Source organism: Mobula birostris, chromosome 12 (assembly GCF_030028105.1).
Source record: "Mobula birostris isolate sMobBir1 chromosome 12, sMobBir1.hap1, whole genome shotgun sequence".
In the NCBI taxonomy this organism is placed as follows: Eukaryota; Metazoa; Chordata; class Chondrichthyes; order Myliobatiformes; family Myliobatidae; genus Mobula; species Mobula birostris.
The window spans coordinates 23,842,908-23,855,775 of NC_092381.1; the positions used below are offsets into that span (position 1 = coordinate 23,842,908).

At 42.9% G+C, this 12,868-nt stretch overlaps 1 protein-coding gene across 2 annotated transcripts in view; it reads left to right on the forward strand.

Annotated features, from left to right (window-relative positions):
* Positions 1–2,647: 2,647 nt before the first annotated feature.
* The window catches only part of abcd3a (ATP-binding cassette, sub-family D (ALD), member 3a), an 82,382-nt gene continuing 72,161 nt past the window's right edge, over positions 2,648–12,868 (forward strand). Inside the window, exons 1-3 of one of the 2 annotated variants that reach the window (XM_072273482.1) lie at positions 2,648–2,805; positions 9,055–9,088; positions 9,195–9,293. In XM_072273482.1, coding sequence (XP_072129583.1) covers positions 2,696–2,805; positions 9,055–9,088; positions 9,195–9,293 — 243 coding nt within the window. In that variant the 5' untranslated portion in view covers positions 2,648–2,695. Of the gene's footprint in view, positions 2,806–9,054; positions 9,089–9,194; positions 9,294–11,866; positions 12,008–12,868 lie in introns of those variants that run through there. The other variant, XM_072273483.1, reaches the window with a different exon arrangement.

Here is a 12,868-nt window from a genome sequence, read left to right on the forward strand (position 1 = left end):
CACCCAGTATATTATGTAGTGGATGTGAGACATTGTCCAACATGGCATGCAACTTGGACAGCATCCTCTTTTCAGACACCACCATCAGAGAGTCCAGTTCCATCCCCACAACATCACTGGCCTTACAAATGAGTTTGTTGATTTTGTTGGTGTCTCCTATGATCACTGTCTCCTAAGGGTTCCTTTACTTTAAGCTCTTCAATCAAAGCTGGGTAATTACACAATTCCCAATCCAGAATTGCCATTCCCCGAGTGGGCTCAACCACAAGCTGCTCTAAAATACTATCTCGTGGATATTTTAGAAATTACCTCTCTTGGGATCCAGCACCAACCTGATTTTCCCAAGCTACTTGCATATTGAAACATTGTAACTATTCCATGACTTGTAACATTGCTCTTTTTACATGCTTCTTCGATTGCCTGTGTAATTTATTTCCTACATCCTGGCTACTATTTGAAGGCCTGTATTTAAACTCCCATCAAGGTATTTTTTGCCTTGCAGGATTCTACATCTTTGAATCTTAGGTCACCTGTTTCTAAAGAATTGATGTAATTTTTTACCAACGGAGCCACTCCACCCCCTTCTGCCTACCTGCCTGTTCTTTTGTTACAAGGTGTATCCTTGGATGTTAAGCTGCAAATCTTCAGCCCTATCCAGCTGGTTCCTATCAGCCTGCCAAATTAGTTTAAAACTCTCCTGAACAGCTCTAGTAAACCTGCACGTAAGGATATTGGTCCCTTTCGGGTTCAGGTGTAGTCTCTCCTTTTTGTACAGTTCATACCTCCCTCGGAAGAGATCCCACTGATCCAGAAATCTGAAACCCTGTCATCAAAGACTTGAGCAAATTTCTGAAGGTGTACTGTGGAGAGCATTCTAACTGGTTGCATCATCTTCTGGCGTGGAGGGGCCACTGCAACAGGACTGGAAAAAGCTGCAAAGGGTTGCAAACTCAGCCAGATCCATCACGGGCAATTGCTTCCCCAACATACACACCCATGCAATCATCTGTTTGAACTTCTTCCATCTGGCAGACGTTATAAGATTTTCTACGCCCGCACTTCCAGACTGAAAAATAGCTTTTTCCCCAGAGCTATAATTGCTCTGAACCAATTGATCAAGCATCATCCATAAATTGTTATATTGCTACTTTAATACTGGTTTTATGGCTGTCAGGCAACTGAGTTGTGCTTTTGTACTGCTGGACGTTGCTTGTACTGGCTGGTTACTTGATTTTATTTATTGTTTATTTATTTTATTTGCTGTTTTATAGCATTGAGTACGAGAGTTGCAAACTCATTTTCACTGTATTGGTGCATGACAACTGTTCTATGTAATGGCAATAAAGATATTTCATTCATTTCATTCATTCATCAAGGATATTTTCAAAAATTGATGCCTCAAAAAGGCGGCATCAATTATTAAGGACCCCGTCACACTGAACATGCCCTCTTCCCATCGCTACAATGAGAGGTGAAGTACAGGAGCTTGAAGCCACACACTCCACACTTTGGGAAACAGCTTCTTCTGTTCTGCCATCAGATTTCTGAGTGGATAATGAACCAACCCATGAACACCACCCCACTATTTTTGCTCTACTTATTTACTTTATTTTTTATATATACATATATTCCTTATTGTAATTTATAGGTTTATGCATTGCACCGTGCAGCATCCTCAAAATAACAAATTTCATGACATATGCCAGTGATATTAATTGATTCTGAAACTGATTATGGCAAGTTAGAGTATGATAATCGATTGTCCAGAAACATGAAAATGGACTGGAAGAATGTCCATAACTATGTAAAGAGAAAAAGATTAGTGAGGATATTTACAGATAAGAGGCACGATGATTTATAATGTGGAATCAGGAAATGACCAAAAATCTCAGTGTGTGTCTTCAGGAAGATGACAAAAGAAACCTGTCGAGACACAAGAGAATCAATGGGGGAAACAGACATGAAACTGATTGAGGCTTAGAACATTTGAAACTGAAATCGGGAGAAATTTCTTCACTCAGTGAGTGATCAAAGGACCGTGGAGGCTCGGATACTGAGTTCACTCAAAACCGTTATTTCCAGATAGTAAGGGAATGAAGCAACGGTGTAGGAAAACCGAGCTGACCCCGACTAAGAGCAGAGCAGCCACAAAACGCCCCCAATTCTCTTACCTTTCCTCTTCCCATGAACTTTATATCAAGTGATTTTAATAGAAAAGTAAATATAAATCAAATTATCGCGACATTCCAATTCCCTATTCTCCGTCGACGTTTGAAGGCCTCCAGCTGCGCTGAGCGCCCTCCCCCCCGGACACACACACCCCATGGCCGCTCTCCAGGTCTACACATCATATACAGAGGCGACCAAAACAAGAAATGCAAAATAAATACACACATGCAGTGTTTAATATGTAGCTCAGGACTGCACAACGCTGCTTTATAATGTATGCACGCAATCGGGATTTGCAGCTGGTGTTGTGCAGGAACCCGGAACAATGGATGTTTAAATGGACAGCCAATATTCGGGGAAGAGGGCAACTCTTTATTTGCGAGTGTTTTGGGCCCATTGATTTGCACACCGGTGAAAGACTGTCTCGGCGGTGACAGACGGCGCCCCGGCCAGCTTTGATTGACAGCCGGAGTGACGTTGGTCCCGGCGACGCTGGCGACGCTGGCGACGCTCTCCGGTCACGGCCATGGCGGCTCTCAGCAAACTACTGACGGTGAGGAACTCGGCTCTCGGGGCCACCGCCGTGCTGCTGCTGCTTGCACTTGCCCGGCGCCGGAGAAGCGGCACGCTGCACAGGTACGGGATGCGTGGCTCTGGGTCGAGTAACAACAGGCCGGGGCTGGGTTGCTCTCCAGTACTCAAGGCCGTGGGTTTAAGCCGGCCTAGTCGCCTCCGGCTGAGAAGAATGTGATTGTACCGGTTGCCAAGACTGAATGGGCATCGGGACCCACTCCGAAATCCTCATCTTCCCCGTGAGCAAACAAGTGTCCTATGGATTTGCTGATTTTATTTAACGCTTTACTCAGCGATCAGCAATCCGTCTTTAAGCATTGCTTTGATTTCCTTTCCCTTGTACGGCAGTCAATTGTTATATATTTGTTAGTTTTTAAGATATTATTTAACATTTCTTTCGGAAATTACAGATTTGTCTGTGAACTTTAGGTTTGCAATTTTTAAGATGCCGGAAAAGCGCTGCTTCTTGCACTCCGTATTTGGTTATCTGTTGATCTTCTAGAGTTGATTCTGTCCTGTTTGCGTAAACCATTTACCGTTCTGGCATTCACAGCGTCCTGGCATCAAATGCTGATTTAAAAAAAACATACATTAAGGCTCGTGGGTATTTTTGGCAGTGCTAATATTTATTTCTTTAATTGTCAGCTGAGAAAGCGGTGATGAGCCATCTTGAACTGGTGCAGCCCCTTTGGAGAAGTTTTCTTCTCAGTGTGTTGGAGGAAGCTTCAGGATTTAGAAACAAAGAAGGAATAATGTGCATTTCCAAGTGATTATAGTGCATGACTTGGAACGGAACCTACAAGTTGTGATGTTTTACAGGTGCTGTTTGGACAGCTTAGTTAAGTAACTTTTGTAAATGGTACACAGAGCAGTCACAGTGGGCTCTTGGTGGAGAGAATGGAATCTTGTTGGGGGTGTTGTGGTTAGTGTGGAGGGCTGTCAGAGCTTCCAACGGGACATTGATAGGATGCAAAACTGAGCTGAGAAGTGGCAGATGGAGCTGAACCCAGATGAGTGTGAGGTGGTTCATTTTGGTAGGTCAGATAGGATGGCAGAATATGGTATTAATGGTAAGATCCTTGGCAGTGTGGAGGATCAGCGGGATCTTGGGGACCAAGTCCGTAGGACAGTTAAAGCTGCTATGCAGGTTGGCTCTGTGGTTAAGAAGGCATACGGTGCATTGGCCTTCATCAACCGTGGGACTGAGTTTAAGCGCCGAGAGGTAATGTTGCAGCTAAGACCCTGGTCAAACCCCACTTGGAGTACTGTGCTCAATTCTGGTTGGCTCACTACAGGAAGGACATGGAAACCATAGAAAGGGTGCAGAGGAGATTGACAAGGACATTGCCTGGATTGGGGAACTCGGCCTTGTCTCCTTGGAGCGACGGAGGATAAGACTTGATAGAGGTGTACAAGATGATGAGAGGCATTGATTATGTGGATAGAGGCTTTTCCTCAGGGCTGAAATGGCTAGCACGAGAGGACATAGTTTTAAGATGTTTGGAAGCAGGTACAGAGGAGATGTCAGGGGTAAGTTTTTTGCGCAGAGTGCGTGGGATGGGCTGCTGATGGCGGCGGTGGAGGCGGAAACGATAGGGTCTTTTGAGAGACTCCTGGATGGCTACATGGAGCTTAGAAAAATAGAGGGCTATGGGTAAAGCCTAGGTAGGTCTAAGGTAGGGACATGTTTGGCACAGCCTTGTGGGCCGAAGGGCCTGTATTGTGCTGTAGGTTTTCTATGTTTCTAAGAATGAAGCGGGAGGATGATGTATGGGTTATTTTGTTCCCGGTGGTGTGAGATTCACTTCTCCAGAATCAGGTTTATTATCACCCTCTTGTATGGGATGAAGTTCGCTGTTTTGCAGCAGCAGTTCAGCACAGAGATAAAATTACTACGAATTACAAAATAAATCAACACACAAAGAAAGGAATAATGATGCTGTGTTCATGGAAAGTTCAGAAATCTGATGGTGGAGGTGAAGAAGCTGTTTCTGAGTAGTTGAGTGTGAGTCTTCAGACTCCCCCTCGATAGTAATAATAAGAAAATGGCATGTCCCGGATGGTTTGGGTCATTAATGATGGATGCTGCCTTTCTGAGGCACCTCCTTTTTGAAAATATCCTCAATGGTAGAGGGGGTTGCACTTGAGAGTGTGCTGACTGAGTCTACAGCCCTCTACAGTCTATTTTGATCCTGTGCGTTGGAGCCTCTATACCAAGCCCAGAATAGATTCTCTATGAGATGTTGACAGCCAGGATCGTGAAGCACACCCTTTCCACTGCTGATCTTTCAGTGAGAATGGTGTGTGTTCTCCCGATTTCCTCTAAAGTCCACAGTCAATCACTTAGTCTTGCCAATGTAAGTATCAGGTTGCTATTGCAACACTAATCAACCAGCCAGTCTCTCTGCTGTACACTCTCTGATCACCATCTGAGATTTTACCAACAACAGGCAAATTCAAAACATTTCATCACAATCCTGACTTGTGGAGGGTGGAAAGACTCTTGTGTGTCAGGAGGTGAGACCTGAAATATTAATTCAGTTTCTTCCTCCATAGATGCTGCTTCACCCGCTGAGTATTTCCAGTACTTTGTCTTTTTTTAAATCTGCCTCTGATGTTATGCAGCCATATTATTAATTTACTGTAGCTGGTCCAGTTGATATTCTGCCCATTGTGACCCCTCTTACCTGAGGATTTGTGTTGGGCACGTGGCCAAGTGGTTAAGGCGTTCGTCTAGTGATCTGAGGGTCACTAGTTCGAGCCTCAGCTGTGACAGCGTGTTTGTGTCCTTGAGCAAGGCACGTAATCACACATTGCTCTAGTGTCCGTGTGAGGAGTGGCGCCCCACACAGACTTCCAATCTGCGCCTTGTAAGGCATGAAAATGCCCGAGGCAGGCCTCTCATGGTCTGAATCGACGTTCCCTCCCCTCCCCTCCCTACCTGAGGGTGCCAATGGTTGGGAATTCACTGAAGGTTATGTCAGATTGGTTGACCATGAGGGCGAGGTTTAAGCTCGAGGGACAGGGGGATGTGAACCAGGGTGTCGGAACAGATAGTGGGGAGGTTGTGGAGACATCAGAATCAAATTTAATATCACCTGCGTTTGTTGCGCATATATGTATATTAAATAGTTAAATTAAGTAAATAGTGCAAAAACAAATTTGAAAAAGGTAGTGAGGCAGTGTTCATGGGTACAATGTTCATTCAGAAATTGGATGATGGAGAGGAAGAAGCTGTTCCTGAATCTTTTGAGTGTGTTCCTTCAGGCTTCTGTACCTCCTTCCTGATGGTATCAATGCGAAGAGGGCATGTCCTGGGTGGTGAAGGTCCTTAATGATGGACACTGCCTTTTTGAGGCACCACTCTTTGAAGATGTCGGACACTATGAACACATGTTGTTAAGACCTCAGACAAAGATAGGAATCAAAAGGTTGAGCATGTTCAGATGCAAAAAAAATCTATTTATAATCTCCCCCATATCTTTTGTCTCCACGTATAGGTTACCAATCTGATTTTTCAAAGGACCTATTTTGTCCCTTGCATTCCTTTTGCTCTTAGTATATCTGTAAAATCCCTTAGGATTCTCCTTCACCTTGTCTGCTAGGGCAACCTCATGCTCTCTTGATTTCTTTCTTAAGTGTTCTCTTGCATTTCTTTGACTCCTTAAATACCTCATTTGTCCTACCTCCCAATACCTGCTGTGCACTTCCTGTTTCTTTCTTAACTATGGCCTCAATATCTCTTGAAAGCCAAAGTTTCCTAAATCCGTTACCTTTACCTTATATTCTGACAGGCACATATGAGCTTAGTACACTAAAAATTCCACATTTTGAGGCCTCCCACTTACCAAATACACCTTTGCCAAAAACAGCCTGTTCCAATCCACACTTGGCAGATCCTTTCTGATCCAATTTAGAATCTCAGTCTGCAACCCAGACCTATCTGTTTGCATATTTACTTAGAAACAAATGTCATTATGACCACTAGATGCAAAGAGTTCCCTTACATACACTTCTGTCACCTGCTCTGTCTCATTCCCTAATAGCAGATCAAATATTGCACACGCTGTCATTGGGACTTGTACGCAGTGATTAAGAAAACTTTCCTGAACACATTTGACAAACTGCATCCCATCTAGTCCTTTTACAGTATGGGAGTCCTAGTCAATATGTGGAAAGTTAAAATCACCTACTGTAACAACCTTACGTTTCTTGCAACAGTCTGCGATCTCTCTCCAAATTTTGTCCCTCTAAATCCCTCGGTCTATTGGGTGGTCTGTAATTATAGCTCCATTAATATGGTCATACCTTCCTTTTTCCTCAGTTCCACCAATAATGCCTCACCAGATGAGTTATGTGGTCTGTCCGGACTGAGCACTACCGTGAGATTTTCCCTGACTAGGATGTCACGCCTTTAGTCCCTCCTGCTCTGGCTCTGTCATGTCTATAATAAAGGATCATCGGAATATTGAGCTGCCAGTCCTGCCCGTCCTGCACACAAGTCTCAGTGTGTTGATCCATGTCCTGCCTTTCCTACAATACTTCTTGCGTTGAAATGTAGGCAGCTCAGGAGACTAGTCGCACTATGCTGAACCTTTCGATTTCTAACAATGTCTGAGGTCTCACCAATATCTGTCCACTGACTGTACTGGCACTCTAGTTTAAACCCCACCGTGCAGCACTAGCAAACCTCCCCACTAGGATATTTGTCCCCTTCCAGTTCAGGTGCAAGCCACCTCTCCTGTACAGGTTCCATCTTCCCTGGAAGAAAGCCCAATGATCATATGCCCTCCCTCCCTCCCACCCTCCCTACGCTAATTCCTGGAAGTCCTGCCCTTTGACTTAGCATCTAACTCCCTGAACTCCTTTTGCAGAACCTCATCACTGTTCTTACCTATGTCATTAGTACCTACATGGACCACAACCTGTGTTTGTTCACCCCCCCCCCCCCCACTTAAGAATGCTGAGGACTCGATCCAAGATGTCCCTACCCTTGGCACCTGGGAAGCACCATATCATCTGGGAATCTCATTCTCCTCCGCAGAATCTCCTGTCTATTCCCTTAACTAATGAATCCCCTATCGCCACAGCTCTTCTCTTCTCCCTCCCTTCTGTTCTAAATCGCAGAGTTAGACTCGGTGCCAGAGATCTGACCACTGTGACTTTCCTCTGCCAAGTCATCCCCCAACAGTAACTGAAGTTGGTATACCTGTGGTTGAAGGGTTGTTTAACCCCTTTCCCCTTCCTGACTGTCATCCAGTTTCCTGTGACCTGCACTTTGAGCGTAACTATCACTCTATATATCTTATTATCACCCCCTCAGCCTTCTGGATGATTTGGAGTTCATCCAGTTGCAGCTGCAACTCCTTAACAATAGGCAAATTGGCACAGCACCAGGTCACTCCTTTGGCAGGAGTTGATGTGCTTCATGACCAACCTCAAAGCAAATGGATAGAGATGGTGGGCTTGACTAGGTACTTGGAGTCCATTTGTGTCTAAAAGGAAAGGGAGATGTCATCAAAGTTCAAGGAACAGGGAAAAGGTAGGTGATGAGGTGCACTTTGGAGTTGGGAGTGGAGAAAGTGGACAAACAGTTTGAATTGCAAAGCCTTTGCCACTGCATTCCAGTGATTTGGCAATGTGTTTCCCAACAAGGCAGAAGAAAGGAAAGAAACAATAAAGCAAAAAGAGGCAATTATTCTGTGTTAAATCATGAACATGAGAAGGTCTGCAGATGCGGTAAATCCAAAGCAACACACACACAAAATGCTGGAGAAACTCAGCAGATCATGCAGTATCTATGGAAGTGAATAGATAGTCAATGTTTCAGGCTGAGATCCTTCTTTAGGACTAAGAAGGAAGGGGGAAGATGCCAGAAGGAAAAGGTGGGGGGAAGGGAAGGAGGCTAGCTGGAAGATGAAAGGTGAAGCCAGGTGTGTGAGAAAGGTCAAGGTCAAGGGAGAAGAAGGAATCTGATGGGAGAGGAGAGTGGACCATAGGAGAAAGGGAAGAAGGAGGGGACCCAGGGGGAAGTTCCGAGTGGTGAATAGAGGAAGGTCGGGGGATGTGGAATTGGTTTACCAGGAGGAGAAATTGATATTTGTCCCATCAGGTTGGAGGCTACCAGATGGAATATAAGGTGTTGCTTCTTCACCATGAGGGTGACCTTATGTTGGCATATTGTGTTTACTTGTCTCGAAGATGTTTTTGTTAGTGTACCCACTGAAAATATGGAAGTTATGCTAAAATTACTTATTCCTAAATATGAAAGTTTCCAGTTAACACTTTAAGTTGTTAATCTTTTCATTACAGTAAGCTTGATGGAAAAGTTCCTCTTCAGAGTGAGGTGAGTCAACTGTGAAAATATATTGTAATTTTAGGTATGCATTTTAACTGCTGTAATTGCTCAATGTAGTTGCTTGGAAAAACCTGCCCTCTTTCTTTTTATCCAGAAAGAAGGGAAAAAAGAGAAAGCAGTTGTAGATAAGGTGTTCTTTGAAAGGATTTGGCGAATTTTGAAGATAATAGTACCTGGAATGTTTTCACAAGAGGTAAGTATTTTGCATTTATTTACTTGAACAATGTGATGTTGTAGTTTCATAAATTGAGCATGTTAAAATGAAGTAGGCAGGTATGACAGACTTGCTTCATAAATTGGCCAAACAATTAATTCTTGGCATGTATTTCAATTATTCAGAGGCTTAAATCAATTTGTTGCTGGTTTCCTTTCCTATTAGCTGATGCAGACTGATGGCTAAGGAAGATGCAAAAGCGAATGATAAGAGGGAAAATTCCTCCTCAGTTTTACCTTCATCAGGATTTATTTTGATTATTTCTCTTAGAGCAGAGGAATTGGCTTGACTACTAAATTAATATTTGGATCAACTAGCAGTTTCTGGAATAGTTGCAGGCCACTTGCATTTTAATGACCACTGTTCAAATATATCATATGTTAATTGAAGTACTTAGTAGTTGTGAATTAGATTGGGAGTTAGATTCAGTTTTGAATTTCTTCCCTTTTTTCTTGGGGGCTGCTCACCATTAAAGAGCAAGCTGATCTGATTCTAACTTCAACTCCCATGTTCATGTCTATCTGCTATAAAGTTTGAACTCCTTGCATGCCAAGTATTTATCTATCCCTGCTTTTAAAATATTGAAAGACTCTGCCTCCAACACCCTTTTATGGAAGGAAGTTTCAAAGACACACAACCCCTGAGAGAATAAAAAAGTTTCATTACTGTCATAAGTGAGATTATTTATTTTAAATAATGACCCCTTACCCTAGATTCTTCCACGACCTCCTATCAAGACCGCTCAAAGACATAACTTTCTGAAATCTAGTTTTCGAAAACTATTTTGACTAATCAATTTTGTAGTTTGTATGTTGATTCCTGGGATGGCAGGACTTTCATATGAAGAAAGACTGGATGAACTGGGCTTGTACTCATTGGAATTTAGAAGATTGAGGGGGGATCTGATTGAAATGTATAAGATCCTAAAGGGATTGGACAGGCTAGATGCAGGAAGATTGTTCCCGATGTTGGGGAAGTCCAGAACGAGGGGCCACAGTTTGAGGATAGAGGGGAAGCCTTTTAGGACCGAGATTAGGAAAAACCGAGAGTGGTGAATCTGTGGAATTCTCTGCCACAGGAAACAGTTGAGGCCAGTTCATTGGCTATATTTAAGAGGGAGTTAGATATGGCCCTTGTGGCTACGGGGGTCAGGGGGTATTGAGGGAAGGCTGGGGCGGGGTTCTGAGTTGGATGATCAGCCATGATCATAATGAATGGCGGTGCAGGCTCGAAGGGCCGAATGGCCTACTCCTGCACCTATTTTCTATGTTTCTATGTCTATGTTATAGTATGAGGGGTGATTGATAAGTTTATGGCCTAAGGTAGAATGAGTTGATTTTAGAAAACCTAGCACATTTATTTTTCAACATAGTCCCCTCCTACATTTACACACATAGTCCAGTGGTTGTGGAGCATCCAGATCTTGGACCTCTAGAAAGTGTGCACTGCAGGGGTGATTGATAAGCTCGTGGCCTAATGTAGAAGGAGATGAGTTATTAACTTCAAACTTTCTGTATAATCACTCAGAGTTGACTTGCATGTGCATGTAACAAGAGCTGTATAACTCATCTCCTTCTACCTTAGGCCACTAACTCATCAATCACCCCTGCTGTGGACACTTTCTGGAGGTCCAAGATCCGTATGCTCCAGGACCAGTGGATTAAGTGTGTAAATGTAGGAGGGGACTACGTTGAAAAATAAATGTGCTAGACTTTTTAAAAATGACTTCTTCTACCATAGGCCATGAACTTATCAATCACCCCTTGTATGTAGAAAGTGGTGAAGATGAAGCCACAAATGCTGGCCTATTGAAGTTAGTGGACTGCAGGGATATTAAATACTTCCAGTTGACTGTAATCATATTATTGTTAAATTAGTAGGTTTATTATTAGATTCTAGTCTAAATGAATACTATCTGCCTAACCTTCATATAAAGTTTGATAAACCCAGGATATACATAGAGTTTCAGCACACAAACAGGCCCTTCAGCCATCTAGTCCATGCTGGACTATTATTCTGCCTAGTCCCATTGACCTGCAGCCAGACTATAACCCTCCATACACTTCCCATCCATGTTCATTTGTACATTTCTCTGAAATGATGAAATTGAACCCGAATTAACCTCTTCCGCTGGCAGTTGTTCCACGCTCTCATCACTCCAAGTGAAGAAGTTCTCCCTCGTGTTCCTCTTAAACACTTCACATTTCACCCTTACCCCATGTCCCCTAGTTCTAGTCTCACCCAACCTCTGTGGAAAAGGCTGCTTGGATTTACCCCATCTATACCCTTCATAATTTTGTATACCTTGGAAGAAATTTGTCAACATTCCACTTTCTGTTTGGAATTCTGTAATAAAATGAACATGGATGTATTGAGTGAAGTGACGATTAGATTTAGCTAAATTGTCTTACGGAGGATTTCCACTGTCCAATTTACTAATTTGTCCTTGATGAAAAATAATATTGTAATGTTGAGTCTTTCCTTTTATCCCTTTTTATTCTTTGTATTTAATCCTTTCAGTTTATAATAATTAAAGCAGCAAGAAATGCATGAACACGAGATTGCTCAGATCCAAAGTAACACATACAAAGTACGGGAGGAACTTGGCAGCGTCTATGGAAAGGAATAAACAATCAACGTTTCAAGCTGAGACCCTTCCATCAGGACTGGAAAGGAAGGGGATGGAAACCAGAGTAAGATGGAGGGGGGGAGGGAAAGGAGTACAAGCTGGAAAGCAATAGATGAAGCCAGATAGGTGGGGGAAGGGGGAGGGATGAAGTGAGAAGCTGGGAGGTAATAGATGGACAACGTAAAGGGCCACAGAGGAGAGCGGAATATCAGAGAAAAGGAAGACCGAGGCAGCAGGGAGTGGTGATAGGCAGGTGAGGCGAAGAGAAGAGAAAAAAGGAGAGCTAGAGTGGGGAACGGGGAGATAAAAGCGAATTGGGAGGGTGATAAATTACTGGAAGTTAAAGAAATCAAAATGCACAATGTATTCTGAGCATCACATCCTTTATCAAAAGCTGCAAGTTTTGTAATGATACAAGCTGCCTCCTGTGCAAGATCACAAGATAATTAAGAATTAAAAAGATACATGGTTCATCCATGCAAAATGATCCTAAAATCTGTCCAAGCACTTCCTAGGTGATATCAGAATTTGTGATTGTTCTGTTTTATTCATCAGTTCAATTTGAGTGTCTTCATTGAAGAATTATCTCATTATATCAGTGTTAAATTAGTCCTTTACTAGTTTGAATGTGTGGCTCGATTATTTTACTATTATCCCATTTTAAAATCATTTCACTGGATCACAGTCTCTCTCTGTGTAGTTCTGGAGCTGTTTTTACACTTTAGATGCGTGTATTAGAAAGGTTTAGAGAAATGGATTAAAATGAGAAGTGAGGATATTTCAAAATTGGAGATATTGCTGTTTTTAAAGCCCATGAGAGACATGGAAAATGGCAGATGGAATTCATTTTAAGCATTAATTAATGACTTCCGTGGAAAAAAAGGATGAAAATCTGCAGTCTTTTGCAGGAGCAGAAGAACAGAAT